Source organism: Daktulosphaira vitifoliae, unplaced genomic scaffold, assembly GCF_025091365.1.
Source record: "Daktulosphaira vitifoliae isolate Bord-2020 unplaced genomic scaffold, ASM2509136v1 Scaffold_3, whole genome shotgun sequence".
In the NCBI taxonomy this organism is placed as follows: domain Eukaryota; kingdom Metazoa; phylum Arthropoda; class Insecta; order Hemiptera; family Phylloxeridae; genus Daktulosphaira; species Daktulosphaira vitifoliae.
Window position 1 is genome coordinate 31086268 of NW_026099574.1, and position 19521 is coordinate 31105788.

Sequence of the window (19521 nt, forward strand, 5' to 3'; positions counted from 1 at the left end):
GTTTACGATAAATTTATTGAATTGTAATCTATACATTATAATAAAACAAAATTAATATTTTACAAAAAAATGAGATATTATACATTTTAATTTACACCATATTTCTTGTTATATCAGTTATTAATTACTCTTTTATTTCATCACTTCTTCAATTTGTCACTAAGGTATTTTCATTAATTTTTTTAAAGGTAACTTTAGCAAAGGTAGTATTTTTGGAATGCTAGAATTTTGTAGTTGTTTGTCAATATTCCTAGGAAGTCAAAAAAAAAGTAGAAAATAAAAAAAAAGAAATAAAAATTAAATCTATATTATATTACCCTAAAATTATATGAGATCAGTTTTCTTAATTTTACAAAAAATTACTATCTTTACCAATAAATAATTAGATACGTTTTTTTGGTGGGGGAGTACTATAACAATTGCTCTTTGTGCTTTTGATATCAAATTAACATTAAGGAAATAAATAGAAAATTCACTACGTAATTGTACAACTTCAACCCCTTTAAGGCACGTGAAAGAGTTAACTTATCACGCTCAAATTTTACTAGAATTATTTTTTACTGAACATCTAAAATATAAAATTATTCTTTTGTTGACATAAAAAAATAGTTTAACTATAAATAATCCCTCTCTAGTAACCAAGGTAAACGATTGCCCGTATCTCCTTTAGGTAATTAAAACTCATTTAGGGATATAGAGACAATATTTGGGCAGACGTCGGATTGCTTCCGAATTTTGGATTGACCGTGATCCTTATGTTTTAAACGGACTCTTAACACAACTATTACTACATTCTCATTACCAGGTATTCCTTACATTACGTAATCTAACTCTCTTCAAAATATTTCTTTGTCAATTTCATCGCATCATATTTGTGGTGCATAGACACTTACTTCATTTAAAACTTTTTCTTCAAAATTAATTTTACGACTAAAATCCCTTATCGGGGTAATATACTGAGAATCACTCAGTATAAAAAAATTTAATTTCGTCAAAAATAATTGTTGAGTTAAATCCGTATTAGTTAATTGAGTAAAGAATAAAATACTGTATCTATATCACGTGATGTACACAGTAAATATAAATGTACATTATTATATTTTTATATATATATATTTGTTTAGTGATTTTATTTTTTAACTTAATAGTATATTACATAGAAAAGCTACATTTATTTTAAAATTGAGCTTTATAACTCTTTATCTTAAGATTTTTATTTCATAAGTGTCCAAATACACCAATATATTTATTTATTTAATAGACATATATATATATATTTAAATTACTTTTTCTGTATTAATGAAAACTTGTATTAAAAATGTCACAAAACTAAAATTTGAAAATACAGTTTTGTTTTGGTCTACAATGATATTCATTATAAGAGAAAATTAGAGCTAAGGACTTTCCCTACTGTGTTGAATTCGTTTGACACCTTACTATTATACACATACTGTCCGCATAAGTTTTCAATTAATTAAAAAATGTATTGACTTTAACACTGACTTATATAACATTCTTTGTGTAAATTTACACGATCAATGTAAAACTTTGAAACATGTCGCCATGAATTTTATCGATAAGTGGTTTTATTAAAATAATTATTATGGTATAATCTTAAATTTAAAGTTTAGTTTATTTTTTTCATTTCGTAGTAATAAAAATAATTTTTGCCGGTGACGAGACAATTGCCTATATTTTATAATTATAAAGTAATTATGATTAAAAATATCAAAACTGTTAAAAGCATTGATTTTTATAGATTGAAAAAATTGTCTAATTAGAATAAAAGGGCATTGATTAAAATAACTAGTTTGTCAATTTGGAAAGAATAAATTGATAAGGCTATAATATTACACATAAACGGTGATTATTTTAACATAATCCCGCCGATTTAATAAATAAATAAATAAGTAAATTATTGTTTAATTTCAAATATGGTATGATTTATTAAATAAATTACTACCTATTTTTTTGTTAAAAAATGGACAGGTTAGTATTATTAAATTTTATGAACCATAGTAAATAACATGTTAATTGAAAGAAAAAATTTTCCTAAGGTAAATTTTAGGTATAATATAGAAAATTTAGATGGGAACCTACTATTAATATTTTTTCTATATTATTACTTTTTGAGAAGTTAGCATTTAAAAATTTAAACTAGCTAAGTTACGGAGTTGTATTAAGTGTCATTCTATTTTTATCATAACGCACAAATAACAATTTTTATACATTGCTCACCTCGCCTACATATGACTAAAATTTATAAAACAAAAAGTAATAATACAATACTGGTAAACGACTTGTCAACAAGTAAATAAGTTTTATTTAGACCAATTCTATAAATATTAAAAAAATAATAATACGTTCTAATTAACATTCGAAAATTACCCCTAAAATGAATCTTTAGAGATTTTACGAGATAATAGTATCTTAGGAGGTTCTGGAAATCTTACGCTGGATTTTTGTTCCACAGGAACAACTTGATTAAATTTAGAGATTGGATTTTGAATTCATTAATTCAAATAATGTATGACTATAATGACCAAGGAAACTATCGGTTTCACCTAGTTTACTATAAGATTGCATTTAAAAGATCAGAAGAGGTTTATTTAATAGCCTTTATTTAATAATTTTTTTATAGATTATTTGGATGAAAACTCTAAGTTAAACTGTATGGAGGAGGTGTGGAAGAGGATACTTTTACTTTAAGTGATGGTTAGAAATCACGATCAACTGACCTGTAATCCATAGGACTTTTAGTTCTACTACAAGAGTTACTAAAATTACTACAGGCCTATTTAGCATGCTCGTTAGATTACTAAGGTGATTTATTTTTTGTAAACATTAAATGCAGATATTTTTAAAATAATTTTAAAAAAAAGTCTGGTCTCTTATTGTATGTTGTATTCGAAGAATCATGTACACATAACTTATGTATCATATAAAATAAAACAAATTCATAGTTTCAACGATAAAATAGACTAGTTGCATAGTAATTTATATTTTAGGCTAAATAATAACTTATATATAATTTTTTGTAGATATCTTTTTATAGAAAAATATAAAGTAAAAGTTTATGTTTTTTGGTCTAATCTTAATGCATTATTTTCAAATGAATTTTTATTAAATCATTTTTATAATAAAGTTCTTCTCTTCCGAAATTTCTACACATAAATTATACTTAAATCAGATTTCATAATCTTCTATCAATAAATTATAAACTAAAGGCGTCAACATTCTACAAACTTCTTCTAAACTTATAAATAGAACTTTTAGTAATTTGGTTAAACGTTGAATAACACAAACATATGTAATCTATTAAATTATTTTCAAATTATTTTTCTTTTGGTTAATATATTTATAAATATTTTAATAAAATTTTAACAATACCATATTTTTTAATTTAATAACATTTGATTCTTACAGTGTAAACTTGCACCGCTTTCCACATCAAAATGTATTTCGGCTTTAATAAAAAATTTTTTTATTTGGTAAAATTTTAAGTTATTAATAAATACACAATAAATAAATCCAATAAAATGTTATTTAAAAATCTAAATATTAACAAAGAATTTTTCAATATTTCATTTAGTAAAAACAATTTTACAAATATTCTTACTCCATTACTACAAAAAAATAAGGATAATGAAAATTTTTTATATTCTTGCTTTACTTTCCATACTAATAATGTTAACTGAATCAAAAAAAAACATAGAAATAAACAACGATATATGTAATAGTATCATTGAAAATGATGGATGGAAAGATTTAAATGATGTAAATTCTGTTGTACATCGTCATAAAGCTTATAGCTTAAAAAATCACCGAGAAGATATCATAACAATGAATTGTAATAAACGAGTTCGAATATTGACTTTAACATTAGGTTGTTCATATCTAATTGATTTAAAAACATTATTTTTCACATTCATGGAATTTGGAAAACACTGTAAGCGTCTTATTTCCAAAAATAATTCAGAAACTGGATATAAATGCGCCATAAAGTTATTGAAAATTTTACAAAAATTGCCATCTTTAGCAACATTGATGAAAGATACACTTTATATATTAAACTATTTACACAGTTCTCCAGGGACAAATAATTTTATTTTTAAAAATTTATTATTAAATTTAGAACAATTTAACAAAATTTCAAAAAAATATATTCCGACAGAAAATGATTCAACAACTACGGAAAAATTTATAGAATTTATTGATATTTATTTTTATCATAGAAAAATTGACACAATGTATAAACGTTTTATACATTGTAATTTTGTACCATTCCATACGGAATCCTTTTGGAATACATTGAATGAGGAATACCAAGGAAAAACTTTGCAATACTTCGATTATCTGAGTGATAAAGTCAATTTGAAAATTAATTCCATAATTATAAACAAATTTCATAGACTAGGTTTTCGGCATGATCGAAAAACACAACAAATTGGTATACCTCTACCATCTATGTATAAAACTAACGGTATGTATTTATGAAAAAATACTTATAATAATTTAAAACTAAATCTTAAAGCATATGTTTAAAATATAGATATCGCAATTTTTACAAGACCTAATATAAGTTTTGATACAATTCAAAGAGAATTACAAATCAGAGGTATAATTTTAATTATAAATTTATATTATATTATATATTTATATTTATATTATAAGTTACATAACGTTAAAATTATTGTACTAGTACTTATTGCTAGTATTACGTCAAACATATTTCTTATAATTTAAGTGTAAATATTAATTTAAGATAAATAGTCTTAAACGATCTTATTGAAAAACTTAATTTTTTTTGAGAAAATCTTAGAGAAAGTTGATAATGAATTTTTACCGCTTTAAATGTTAAATGTTCACATTATTAAATTTTAACTAGATACTCTTAATGTTTTTTATCTTTGTATTAGAAATAGAAAACCGTTGGATATTAAAGCTTATAGATTCATTTGATGAAGGTAAAACTCTTACCATAAATGGGTTATTCAAAGTCCATATATATATAGAAAAATTTGTATTTCATTATATTAAATTATTTTTTTATTAGAATTGGTTAATGAATCTAACACCAATGAAGAAGTACAGTTAATTCATTCTCTTGAACAAGGTAAAATGTTTGAATAGTTGATAATGAATTTTCATGAATTTTAGTATAATTACAAGTTAACAAAAAGTACAATAAAAATTGATCACTTGTGGCTATTATTACTAAAATTTACACTATAAAATATTAAACACAAACATAATACACATTTAAAGCCACAAAAAATTACTGAATAATCGCAATGTATAATATAATGTTAAAGTTGTAATAAATTTTACGAAGGACAAACAAAGGTACTATTTTTACTATAAATGGTTTTTTTCAAAAATTCTAGTTATATATAAAAGAAATATTTGTATTTCATTAAATTATTTTATTTTTTTATTAGAATTGGTTAATGAATCTAACACCAATGAGGAAGTACAGCTAATTGATTCTCTTGGACAAGGTAAAATGACTAAATCGTGATAACGAATTTTCATGAATTTTACTATAATTGCAAGTTAACAAAAAGTACAATAAAAATTGATCACTTGTATCTATTATTACTTAAAATTATATTAAAATAATTAAAAAAATTAATTTAAAACTAAAAAATATCAAAACTATTGAGCTAAAATATTTGTATTTCATTAAATTATTTTATTTTTTTATTAGAATTGGTTGATGAATCTAACTCCAATGGAGAAGTACAGCTAATTGATTTTCTTGGACAAGGTAAAATTACTGAATCGTCGATAATGACTTATATGAATTTTGCTATAATTACAAGTTAACTATAAGTACAAATTAAAAGAAACTAATATTATTATTCTCCCTTGTGTTGCTATAAAATTTTAATATGAGATATTCAAAAAAATAATTATTCATAATATAATCATTTTAATTATTTTTTTTTAACAAGGACTTAAGCCCAATGATTCATATGAAGATAATCTAGACCCAATGGAAATTGATGAAAATAGGGAGAATTACATTAAGTTTTTATAGTAAATAGTTTTATGTGTAATCGCCAATCTTATCAAATAATGTTAATAATTAATATTTTATTGAATGTAAGAATAAAACTATTTATTTATGCTTTGATATTTAGTTAATATACTCAATTACCCTATTTCTTAGTAGACTGAAATCGGTCTAATTTTGCATATTATGAAAAATTTCTTAATATGCAAAACTAGTGGCGTAGCTAAGGAAACTAAGGTGACTAAGACTCGCATTTATAGAGTTATAGATTTATAAAATAAATTGATGATCAAAAAAAAATAATTTCAAGAATATGGGCAGAAAATATGTAAGAGCAATATTGTTGTATATAATCTGAAGGATTGCATAATTTATATGAATGAATCGAATAATGACAATGGTAATCGAGGTCGTCTTTTTATTCAATTTATTTTGCTCTTATATATTTTCTATCTAATTCGATTAATAAAACTACAACCAATATCTTGTTATATAATAGAAAAAGTAAAAAACACTATTCTAGAAAAATTACTTGACATGCTTGGATTTTTGCCGTATTCGCGAAAAACGCTCGTTGTCGCTAGCGTTTTACGTCTTAAGGTTCGAAATTTTCATTAAACCCGCTCGATGAAATTTCTGTTTTATCATTCAAAAATCAATTAAACCCGTTAATTTTTCACCGTTTTAGGACCTTCTTTTTATTAGTTCACGCGCATGGTATTTATATGGGAATTGACTCATTTCTGAGCGTATGTTTATTGTTACCCTTATTTGTAAAATATATATTTGTATAACGATTTAATTTCCTATTCAGCTCATTATTAATATATGTTACTATTTTCATTTATGCATTGATTGTGTTAATTATAACTATTTTTTTTATTTGATATTATGTGTTTTATTTTTATATATTATGTTACTTTTATTAAAATACTTTCTGTCGATCTCTTTTAAACATGTTTTTAATAAAATTTTGTTGATATATTTACTCATTTTTTTTGTTTGAAGTTTTGTTTTATAATTAGCTTACTATTCAATTGTACTTTTTCTCTTTGAACTTTTTTTATCCACGCTAAGTTTGTATTATGATACTATTTTGCATTTGCGCATGGCAGTTTATTTTGTATATTTTATCAAGGAATTTTTTTTAAGTTTTCTAATTTGATATATGTTGTGCCTTGTTATCATTTTTATCCTTTACAATAACTATAAAATTTTTGCTGAATTAATGTAATTGATGTAGCAGACTTTTGTTTATATACACTCAATAATTTATTCCACATACCTTTCGCTGTGTCACAGTTCATTATGTAATCTAATTACAGTTCATCTACTGATATAACTATAAAACGTTGAGCCATTGCATCAGTCACTAACCATTTTTGCTGCTTTTGTTCTAATTACAATTGTGCCTCTGTGTCTGTTTCTGTATCATGTTCTATTATTTGAATTGGATATTCATAACTTCTATCTATTACAGAAAACAATACATAATATAATTTTAATATTACCGTCATTTGCAATTTCTATTTGCCCAATTTTCATTGCCGCTTAGTTTGTTAATTTTTATAGATTCGATTTCTATGATAACGAATTTCCTGTACACTGTCTGCACACAATAAAAAATTACAATAATATTTAACACGATCGACACACTACGCGAACGCACTTTAAATTTCACATTTAAATAATATTATTTACATTTTCATATGGAAGTTATTAACATAATTCTATAAATTTAAGGGGGGAAATTCGATTGAGAAATGTCTAATGATAAAAATAGCAGANATGAAAAAAAAAAATTTGTCCCGACGACCTATCTACTATGTGCAAATAGTTGTCAAAATTAAAAAAAAAAATGTAATATTTGCGATAAAAATCATCTTCTATAAGGATGTTTTTTTTACTTAAAATTGCCATAACTTTTTCAAATATTGACAAATCAAAATAATATTTTTTATATTGAAACCTTAGGTAATTTCCTTTCGTTTGGTATCATTTTTTTTTGAAAATCTAACACTTATTCTACTCATTGGGGGGATTTAAAATAGTAACATTTTTACAAAAAATAACTTTTTCAACTTAATTTTTGAAAATGTTCCGGAAATACTGCGTCCCTTAAACTTATATAAAATTAAAGCTTATTTTATGTACTATAAAATGAAAAAAAAAATTTGTCCCGACGACCTATCTTCTATGCGCAAATGGCTACCGTATTCCAAAAATATGCTATTTTAACAAATTTTTTTTTTAAATTAAACACTATCTAAAGATTTGCATCGAAGCGTTTTGATAGTGATTTTAATCACTGTCAGATATCATCTATCTATATATAAATTTGTCCCGACACTTTATCTTCTACATGTAAACGGCTGCCGTAGTTTAAAAAAACGCTATTTTTGTGTTAAAATTTTCGATTTTCGATTTTAAATTTTAAACTTATAAGTGCTATAACTTTTCGAAAAATGTAATTATCAGCACAAATATTTTTTTTCTAAATACATTATAAATACATCTTTCATTTGACATACTTTTTATTAAAATTGGACAATTTCCCCATATATAGGGGGCGTTCAAAACTTGAAACATTGTATAAAAAATAGAACTTTTTCAACTTAACTTTTGAAAGTGTTCCGGAAATACTGCGTCCTTTACACTTATATTAAATTAAAGCTTATTTTATTTACTATAAAATGAAAAAAAAAAATTTGTCCCGACGACCTATCTACTATGTGCAAATAGTTGTCAAAATTAAAAAAAAAAATGTAATATTTGCGATAAAAATCATCTTCTATAAGGATGTTTTTTTTACTTAAAATTGCCATAACTTTTTCAAATATTGACAAATCAAAATAATATTTTTTATATTGAAACCTTAGGTAATTTCCTTTCGTTTGGTATCATTTTTTTTTGAAAATCTAACACTTATTCTACTCATTGGGGGGATTTAAAATAGTAACATTTTTACAAAAAATAACTTTTTCAACTTAATTTTTGAAAATGTTCCGGAAATACTGCGTCCCTTAAACTTATATAAAATTAAAGCTTATTTTATGTACTATAAAATGAAAAAAAAAATTTGTCCCGACGACCTATCTTCTATGCGCAAATGGCTACCGTATTCCAAAAATATGCTATTTTAACAAATTTTTTTTTTAAATTAAACACTATCTAAAGATTTGCATCGAAGCGTTTTGATAGTGATTTTAATCACTGTCAGATATCATCTATCTATATATAAATTTGTCCCGACACTTTATCTTCTACATGTAAACGGCTGCCGTAGTTTAAAAAAACGCTATTTTTGTGTTAAAATTTTCGATTTTCGATTTTAAATTTTAAACTTATAAGTGCTATAACTTTTCGAAAAATGTAATTATCAGCACAAATATTTTTTTTCTAAATACATTATAAATACATCTTTCATTTGACATACTTTTTATTAAAATTGGACAATTTCCCCATATATAGGGGGCGTTCAAAACTTGAAACATTGTATAAAAAATAGAACTTTTTCAACTTAACTTTTGAAAGTGTTCCGGAAATACTGCGTCCTTTACACTTATATTAAATTAAAGCTTATTTTATTTACTATAAAATGAAAAAAAAAAATTTGTCCCGACGACCTATCTACTATGTGCAAATAGTTGTCAAAATTAAAAAAAAAAATGTAATATTTGCGATAAAAATCATCTTCTATAAGGATGTTTTTTTTACTTAAAATTGCCATAACTTTTTCAAATATTGACAAATCAAAATAATATTTTTTATATTGAAACCTTAGGTAATTTCCTTTCGTTTGGTATCATTTTTTTTTGAAAATCTAACACTTATTCTACTCATTGGGGGGATTTAAAATAGTAACATTTTTACAAAAAATAACTTTTTCAACTTAATTTTTGAAAATGTTCCGGAAATACTGCGTCCCTTAAACTTATATAAAATTAAAGCTTATTTTATGTACTATAAAATGAAAAAAAAAATTTGTCCCGACGACCTATCTTCTATGCGCAAATGGCTACCGTATTCCAAAAATATGCTATTTTAACAAATTTTTTTTTTAAATTAAACACTATCTAAAGATTTGCATCGAAGCGTTTTGATAGTGATTTTAATCACTGTCAGATATCATCTATCTATATATAAATTTGTCCCGACACTTTATCTTCTACATGTAAACGGCTGCCGTAGTTTAAAAAAACGCTATTTTTGTGTTAAAATTTTCGATTTTCGATTTTAAATTTTAAACTTATAAGTGCTATAACTTTTCGAAAAATGTAATTATCAGCACAAATATTTTTTTTCTAAATACATTATAAATACATCTTTCATTTGACATACTTTTTATTAAAATTGGACAATTTCCCCATATATAGGGGGCGTTCAAAACTTGAAACATTGTATAAAAAATAGAACTTTTTCAACTTAACTTTTGAAAGTGTTCCGGAAATACTGCGTCCTTTACACTTATATTAAATTAAAGCTTATTTTATTTACTATAAAATGAAAAAAAAAAATTTGTCCCGACGACCTATCTACTATGTGCAAATAGTTGTCAAAATTAAAAAAAAAAATGTAATATTTGCGATAAAAATCATCTTCTATAAGGATGTTTTTTTTACTTAAAATTGCCATAACTTTTTCAAATATTGACAAATCAAAATAATATTTTTTATATTGAAACCTTAGGTAATTTCCTTTCGTTTGGTATCATTTTTTTTTGAAAATCTAACACTTATTCTACTCATTGGGGGGATTTAAAATAGTAACATTTTTACAAAAAATAACTTTTTCAACTTAATTTTTGAAAATGTTCCGGAAATACTGCGTCCCTTAAACTTATATAAAATTAAAGCTTATTTTATGTACTATAAAATGAAAAAAAAAATTTGTCCCGACGACCTATCTTCTATGCGCAAATGGCTACCGTTTTCCAAAAATATGCTATTTTAACAAATTTTTTTTTTTTAATTAAACACTATCTACAGATTTGCATCGAAGCGTTTTGATAGTGATTTTAATCACTGTCAGATATCATCTATACTGGACCCAACTATGCGACGACCCCACTGTGCTGGGTTTTTTTAAATTAAACACTAACAAAAGATTTGCATTAAAGTATTTTAAAAAATAATTTTTATAGAAAAATTCTTAATGTTTCATTTGTTGTTTAAAGACTAAAATTAACAATCGCCAAAAAATAAATACAATATAGGAAAAAATATTTTTAATTTTTGTAAGTAACAAACATTTTTATAGCGGGAACTTGGTGGGGCTTCCACCCCTCTTCACTTCTTCTTGTATTTAAATCTCTTATACGTTCCAAAGTAGATTATGGATCTTTTCTATATTCTTCTGCCTCCACCGTGCACCGTAATAATCTTAATTCCCTTATGACTTCTTGTTCACGTACTATCTTGGGCGCCATTTACTCTACCCCAAAAATAAGTTTAGAAGTGGAATGCGCTTGTGGGGCACAACGAACTTCGATGGGGGCCATCGAAGTTCGTTCTCGACTCCTAGCTTGTAAATTTCTTACTAAACAGTTATCCTATTCTGACAACTCGATATTTCATAATTTTCATTCTCTATGCGCAGTTTGGCGCTATGTTTCCAAAACTCTTCCTTTACTTGCTTCAATCTCTTCGATTTTGACTCCGTATCTTAATATGATTATCACATCTTTAAATCGTTTACCTATTTATGATGTCTCCTTCCTGGCTCTTATTTATTGCCCACCTATTCACTTTAACCATCACTTTCTTGCTTACTCAAAACTGCAATTACAATCTCTCCCTATTAATTTTGTTAATAATCTATTCAATGAGTTCTTATTCTCTAATTTCTCCAATTATTGTCTTATATTTACTGATGGTTCAGTAAGCTCTAATTCCGCTGGTTTCTCGTTCTTTATTCCTAGTCTTAATATTAAATTCTCAGATATTCTCCCTTCACAATCTTGTTCTTTTACTACTGAGTGAATGCCATTTCTTCGGCCCTTGAGCTTATTCAATCCTTTAATATTTCTAATGTTTTAATAATTACTGATTCTTTATCAGTCCTTTCTTCTCTCTCTTCTAATTCATTCAAAAAATCCAGATCTTTTCTTATTATTAAAATAAAATCGTTAATTTATAATCTTTTCTTAGCTAATACAAAAATCGAATTTTTATGGTGTCCTAGTCATGTGGGTATACAGACCATACAGCCAAACTTACCAAATTCATTGCCCGTCGTCCAACCCTCAATATTCCATCATCCGACTTCGTTTCATCCCTCAATAAGACGATATTTCTAGCATGGCAAGAAAATTGGTCTTCTCCTTTCTCTCTCATCGCAGCTTGGCACAAATCAATTTCACCATCTATTCCAAATCATCCTTGGTTCCATAAACTTTCTCTCTCCCGGTTCTATATATTATCCCTTTCTCCACTAAGACTTGGTCATAATCGCCTTCCTTTTCATGCGTACAAAATGTCCCTTAACAATTCTTCTTTCTGCCCCAAACATGACGATGAAGTTCTCTGCGATTTTCCTCATATAATTTTTGACTGCTGTGCATTTTAAAGTAATCGTTCTATTTTATTTAATAATTTATCTCTTCTTAATATCTATCCTATTAATTGTTACACTATTCTTAACTCAACTTCTCTCGATGTAATATCTTTAGTTATTTCTTTCATTCATTCAGCTGGTTTTTTTATTTAAAGATGTTTACTGTAATTTTGTTGATGTAAGATCAATTGTACTATTTTTTTTATTATTATTATTATTTTTTTTTTCTTTTCTTATTTTATTTAATTGTTAAGCTATAATAATACTTTGTATTGAAAGCTAATAAAAAAAAAAAAAATTGTTTTTTATTTCCATAATTTATACCTTTCCCCTTTAATTTAGTAAATTTTTATGTCTTATAATTTTCTCTATTTGTAATTTGAATAAACTTTTGATATTCAAGTCAATATATTTAAGTTCATCATACATGATATGACCAAATATTTGGATGTATATCAGACACAAACCATTTTTATTAATTATTCCAAATTTCATGCTAATGAAGTTAACAACAATTATTACTCAAGGTGAAATTCATCTAGACATTACTTTTTCGATAATCTCATAGCGTAAAAATGTTATTAGTAAATAAATTTGTAATAATCGTATTACAAATAATTGTGCTTTTAAACTCGTTTATGAAATTTATTTAAGCGTATATTAAGGTAAATTAAATTAAAAGTTGTTTTATCCTATCAATTTTTTTTAAGGCGTTTAATTTTTAAACCTGAATGTATTTGATGGCATTCACCATAAAGTTCTCTATACCGGTTAAGTTCAGCTGCTTTAACATTATAATTTCAAAAGTATAGACAATACATTATATTAAATATAATTATTTTATTATAATATATGCTGTACTACCAATTAGTTCCTATTTACATCATACTTGTAAGTAATTATTTTAAATTGATGAAAATATGCTTTTCAAATGTAACTACCTTCTCCTAAATGTTATTATGTCAATTTTTTTTGATATATTTCAAAACATTTTTTGCTAGATCAATGAATAAACCCAAAACACATTTATAATTTTTACTATTTAGATTTAGAATATGGTATATTTTTTATTAGCTTAACTGAACTGTATAAATAAATGAAATTACTTTAATTCTTTATTGCTACAGTTACTATATTTAAAAAAATGAAAATTTTTATTTTAACATTAATTTAAATTTAGTAGTAAATGTTTTCTCCAATTATTCATGTAAATCATTGAAATTTAAACAGTCTTTAGGATTTACTATTAAATAAATCATTGTTATTAGTATAATTTTTATTGTTCATTTGATAGAGTTTATTTTTATGTGACTGTGGTTAAATTACATGGTACTGCTGTATACCTAATCTCTAAATTAGCTACCATCCAAAATTAAAAAAATGTAAATGTATATACACATATCACTCAAATACTCACACAATAAAAATAACTTAAAAATAAAAATGTAAAGACACAAGTATACGAATTATTTTAACATTTAATAGATTTGCAACAAAGCGTTTTTAATTATATCGATATTAATCATCGTCAGACATATTTGTTCCAACTTTGCCACGTCTCCATTGTTATAGTATTTTTTATTTTTATGAAAATATGAAAATAATGAACAAACAAATGCTTTTACTTCATGAACTCAATTTATTAAGAAAAAAAAATTAAATAAAAATAGAAGGTACAATTTATTAAATTCTATTAAAGAAGTTTAGCAAAGTAAATCACAGCAATTTTAATCAGCAAAATAATATCAAACTTTGATACGGTCAAACAAAATTTAATGATTGAAAAAATAATAACATTAGTCATATTAATAATTGATATTATTAATATTCATAATAAACTATTATATTAATTAATATAATAGTTTATTGTAATAATAACATATTAATAATTGACGTGTTTATAAATTTTACAACGATAATAACATTAAAAAATATTGTATTGTCACAGGCAACCGACCGTCCCAACGACAATTGGAACTGAGCGTAACGATCCGTTGAAAATCCCACGCAACGGAGAAGATCGTTTCGAAAAAGTTCACGGGATACATCTCTTAACGCGCTTATGGCAATGCGCAAGTCTAAAGTAAAGAGATCACTGCACAACAAATCCGGTCCCTCACTAAAACGATTGTAAGCGAACGACGGACCGTATGGAATCACCGCACAGATGACGCGAGAACCAGTGGAAACAGATTGCACTTATTACGTACGTCTGTCCAAACCGAGACGCGTAAGTTTCGAGCCGGACAACGCGGCCCAAAATAACACGGCTCTACAACAACGCTCGAATGAAATCGATGAACGCTAAGCGTAACTTAAAGCGATCATCCAGTTAGCGACTGTTCCATAGATTAACCCCTTACGTTATACGACCTCCGTCCGTTGAGACCACTGGCACAGCAGCTGCTCTTATAGGCCGACAGTTTTGGGAAACGGCGACGGAAGAAACAGTCCGCTCAGAGACACAATTCCTACCAAAATACATCTCAACGCCAGTAATAAAATCAAGAGATCAGGAAGTCTATTGGAATTAGACAGCATGTACAATTCATCTAGGAGCAAAGAGACGCATTACGGCATGCTAGAAAGAATGTGCGCTTCGCATTCCACACGATTTATATCTAATAAAATTAAATGTAGCAGATGACCACATACGTGCGAATTATTAACATAGACAGTGAATGACTACGCTGCGGTTTTTAATTTCACGGCGGGACGCAAAAAGCTTGTCGAACACGATATCGTTCTAAGGACTAGACGCCCATCGAGCATTATACCATTCTTAGATCTTCTGCACAAACAAGATGCGATAGGAATCACAGGAAACGCAGCATCTCAACCTGATCGCCACCATTTATTCTGTCCAAAAAAAAAAACCGCTCAAACCTCCTGTGTGACTACAGGCCGTTTGAGACACGTACCCCATGCCCAATTTAAACGATACTATTGGAAGTACGAGATGTACTGTTATCGCTGCCAGTGTGGCCTACCCAAAAAGGTTTTAACTCATAAGTAGCGAACAAACGCTCACAATTTTATTTGTATTATTCGTTCATGCAAATATCTTTTTCGCTAAATCAAAAGTTATCAGAACATGAGAATCACTCTGTATATAATAATCATTTAAATTACATTATTATTTTATTAGAATAAAGTGAAATTCGTCATCAAATCCCATGTGTGGGATCAAAAAACCATGTAAACTATTAAATTATTTTCGACTTATTTTTCATTTGGTTAATGTATTTAAAATGATTTCAAATAAAATTATAATATATCAATAAATTTCACAAGATTTCATTCCTCGTGCGTAAACTTGCCCCGCTTTCCACTATTAAAAACATTTAGGATCTAATAATACATTTTTTATGATGAAATTTCAAATAACAAATAAATGTAAATCCTATACAAAATTATTTAAAAACCTATGTACATAGAATTTTTCAGTATTTCAATAAGTAAAAAAAAATTCTAATAATCTATCTTACTCCATTTCTTACAAAAAGTACAGATATGAAAATTTTTTTTATTTTTTTATTACTATCCATATTCATACTGTTTACGGAAACAAAAAGAAATTATAAAAAAAATACAGATATATGTAAAAGTATCGTTAAAAATGTTGGATGGAAAGATTTGAATGATGTGGAATCTATTGTGTATTGGCAAATAAATTATAAATTAAAAAATCATCTAGGAAATATTACAATAGATGATTGTAATAAACATGTTCGAGTATTGACTATAACATTGGTCTGTTCATACGTATTCGATTTAAAAATACTATTTTTTATATTCATAGAATTTGGAAAACACTGTAGTAGTTTTATTTCCAAAAAGGACTCCGAAAATGGATATCAATGCGCTATAAAGTTATTGCACATTTTACGAAAAATGCCATCTTTAGCAACATTGATGAAAGACACACTTTTTGTATTGGACTATTTACACACAGATCCATGGAAAAATTATTTTATTTTTGAAAATTTATTCTTTAATTTAGAACAATTTAACGAACATTCAAGAGATTTTATTCCGACAAAAAATGATTCAACAACCACGGAAAACTTTATACAATTTGTTAATGGGTTTTTTTTTATTAGAAATATTGACTCTAACTATGAGTGTTTTACGCATTGTAAATTTGTATCATTAGATACAGATTTGATCTGGAAAGAATTGAATGAAGAATACCAAGGTAAAATTAAAGAAGACATAAATTTGACATTCTACGATTATCTAAGTGAAAAAGTCAATTTGAAAATTAATTCCATAATCATAAACAAATTTCATAGACTAGGTTTTCGGCATGATCGAAAAACACTACAAATTGGTATACCTCTACCATCTCAGTATAAAACTAACGGTATGAATTTATAAATAGTAATTTAAAACTGAATCTTAATGCATATATTTTAACTATAGATATAGAACTTTTTAGAAGACCTAATTGCACTCCTGCTACAATTCAAAGAGAACCACAAAACAGAGGTATAATTTGAATTATAAATTTTAATATAACTTACATAAAGTTAAAATTATTTTACTAGTATTACTTCAAATATATTTCTTATTATTTAAGTATAATTAAAAACATTATTCTTAAAAGATCTCATTTAAAAACTTTTATTAACTTTTATTGTTTGAAAAAATAATAGAGAAAATTGATAATAAATTATTATCGTGTTGAAACCTAAATGTATATGTTATAAAATTTTAACTAGACACTCTTAAATTTTATGACTTTTTACTAGAAATGGAAAATCGTTGGATACTACAGCTTATAGATTCATTTGATGAAGGTAAAACTCTTACTATAAATGGTTTTTTCAAAATTCTACTTACACAAAAACATATTTTTATTTCATTAAATATTTTATTTTTTTATTAGAATTGGTTAATGAATCTAACACCAATGAAGAAGTACAGCTAATTGATTTTCTTGGAAAAGGTAAAATGAATGAATCGTCGATAATGACTTTTATAAATTTTACTATAATTACAAGTTAACAAAAAGTAAAATAAAAATTGATCACTTGTGGCTATTATTACTTAAAATTAAAACTATATTCAAAATATTAATAATTTAAAACTAAAAAATATCAAAATTATTAAGCTGAATTATTTGTATTTCATTAAATTATTTTATTTTTTTATTAGAATTGGAAAATAAATCTAACACAAATGAAAAAGTACAGCTAATTGATTTTCTTGGACAAGGTAAAATAATTAAATCGTTGTTAATAATTGTTTATGTTTTTTTCTATTAATATATATTAATTTAAAGTAAAAATTAAAAGAAACAAATTATTTTTTTCCTACATTATGTACTATAAAATTTTATATGTCTTTTCAAAATAATAATTATTTGTAATTTAATCACTTGTGGCTTTTATTAATTAAATTAAATCTATATTTACAACATTATTAATCTAAAACTAAAAAAATTCAAAAATATTGAGCTTAGAGAGCCACAAAAAATTACTGAAAAATCGCAATATATAATACAATGTTAAAGTTGTTATGTTAAACTCTTACTATAAATGGTTTTTTTGAAAATTCTAGTAATATAAAAAAAATATGTTTGTATTTCATTAAATTATTTTATTTTTTTATTAGAATTGGAAAATAAATCTAACCACAATGAAGAAGTACAGCTAATTGATTTTCTTGGACAAGGTAAAATAATTAAATCGTTGTTAATAATTGTTTATGTTTTTTTCTATTAATATATATTAATTTAAAGTAAAAATTAAAAGAAACAAATTATTTTTTTCCTACATTATGTACTATAAAATTTTATATGTCTTTTCAAAATAATAATTATTTGTAATTTAATCACTTGTGGCTATTATTAATTAAATTAAATCTATATTTACAACATTATTAATCTAAAACTAAAAAATTTCAAAAATATTGAGCTTAGAGAGCCACAAAAAATTACTGAAAAATCGCAATATATAATACAATGTTAAAGTTGTTATGTTAAACTCTTACTATAAATGGTTTTTTTGAAAATTCTAGTAATATAAAAAAAATATGTTTGTATTTCATTAAATTATTTTATTTTTTTATTAGAATTGGAAAATAAATCTAACCACAATGAAGAAGTACAGCTAATTGATTTTCTTGGACAAGGTAAAATAATTAAATCGTTGTTAATAATTGTTTATGATTTTTTCTATTAATATATATTAATTTAAAGTAAAAATTAAAAGAAACAAATTATTTTTTTCCTACATTATGTACTATAAAATTTTATATGTCTTTTCAAAATAATAATTATTTGTAATTTAATCACTTGTGGCTATTATTAATTAAAATTAAATCTATATTTACAATATTATTAATTTAAAACTAAAAAATTTCAAAAATATTGAGCTTAGAGAGCCACAAAAAATTACTGAAAAATCGCAATATATAATACAATGTTAAACTCTTACTATAAATGATTTTTTCAAATATTCTAGTTATATAAAAAAACCCAGCACAGGGGGGGTCGCGGCACAGTGGTGACGTGGTATAGATGGATAAAGTATAATGATATCGGACAGTGATTANCAAGTATAATGATATCTGACAGTGATTAAAATCACTATCAAAAAAAACGCTTCGATGCAAATCTTTAGATAGTGTTTAATTTAAAAAAATTGGTAGATTATTCTTAAAGCTACATGATCTGCTAGTTCATTATTAATATCCTAATTAAGATAAAGTATGTCGAATGAAAAGGGGATTATTAAAAAATATTATTTCTCATAAAAAAATAATGTTGATCCATATACTTTTCAATGTGTCATAGCATTATAAAGTTAAAAATGTAAAACATAAAATCGAGAATTTTCACACAATAATAGCATTCGGTAGCCAATTTCACCCTGAAGGCAAAATGAAGTACGAAATTTTTTTTTACCATAATAAAGTATATTACATTAGCTTTAATTTAA

The 19521-nt window shown here is 25.1% G+C and overlaps 1 protein-coding gene and 1 long non-coding RNA gene across 28 annotated transcripts in view; both read left to right on the top strand.

Moving 5' to 3' along the window:
• Positions 1-19521, top strand: part of LOC126902827 (uncharacterized) — a 132810-nt gene that overhangs the window by 10560 nt on the left and 102729 nt on the right. For 13 of the 26 annotated variants that reach the window (XM_050680460.1, XM_050680473.1, XM_050680480.1 and 10 more), the window contains exons 8-11: positions 5057-5116; positions 5442-5501; positions 5711-5770; positions 17466-17525. In XM_050680460.1, coding sequence (XP_050536417.1) covers positions 5057-5116; positions 5442-5501; positions 5711-5770; positions 17466-17525 — 240 coding nt within the window. Of the gene's footprint in view, positions 1-3567; positions 4484-4552; positions 4619-4919; positions 4968-5056; positions 5117-5441; positions 5502-5710; positions 5771-17328; positions 17377-17465; positions 17526-19521 lie in introns of those variants that run through there. The other 13 variants (XM_050680477.1, XM_050680475.1, XM_050680470.1 and 10 more) reach the window with 9 other exon arrangements.
• Positions 18202-19521, top strand: part of LOC126902864 (uncharacterized) — a 2366-nt gene continuing 1046 nt past the window's right edge. The window contains exon 1 of one of the 2 annotated variants that reach the window (XR_007703361.1): positions 18202-18253. This is a non-coding gene — a long non-coding RNA (uncharacterized LOC126902864). Of the gene's footprint in view, positions 18254-18660; positions 18713-19521 lie in introns of those variants that run through there. The other variant, XR_007703362.1, reaches the window with a different exon arrangement.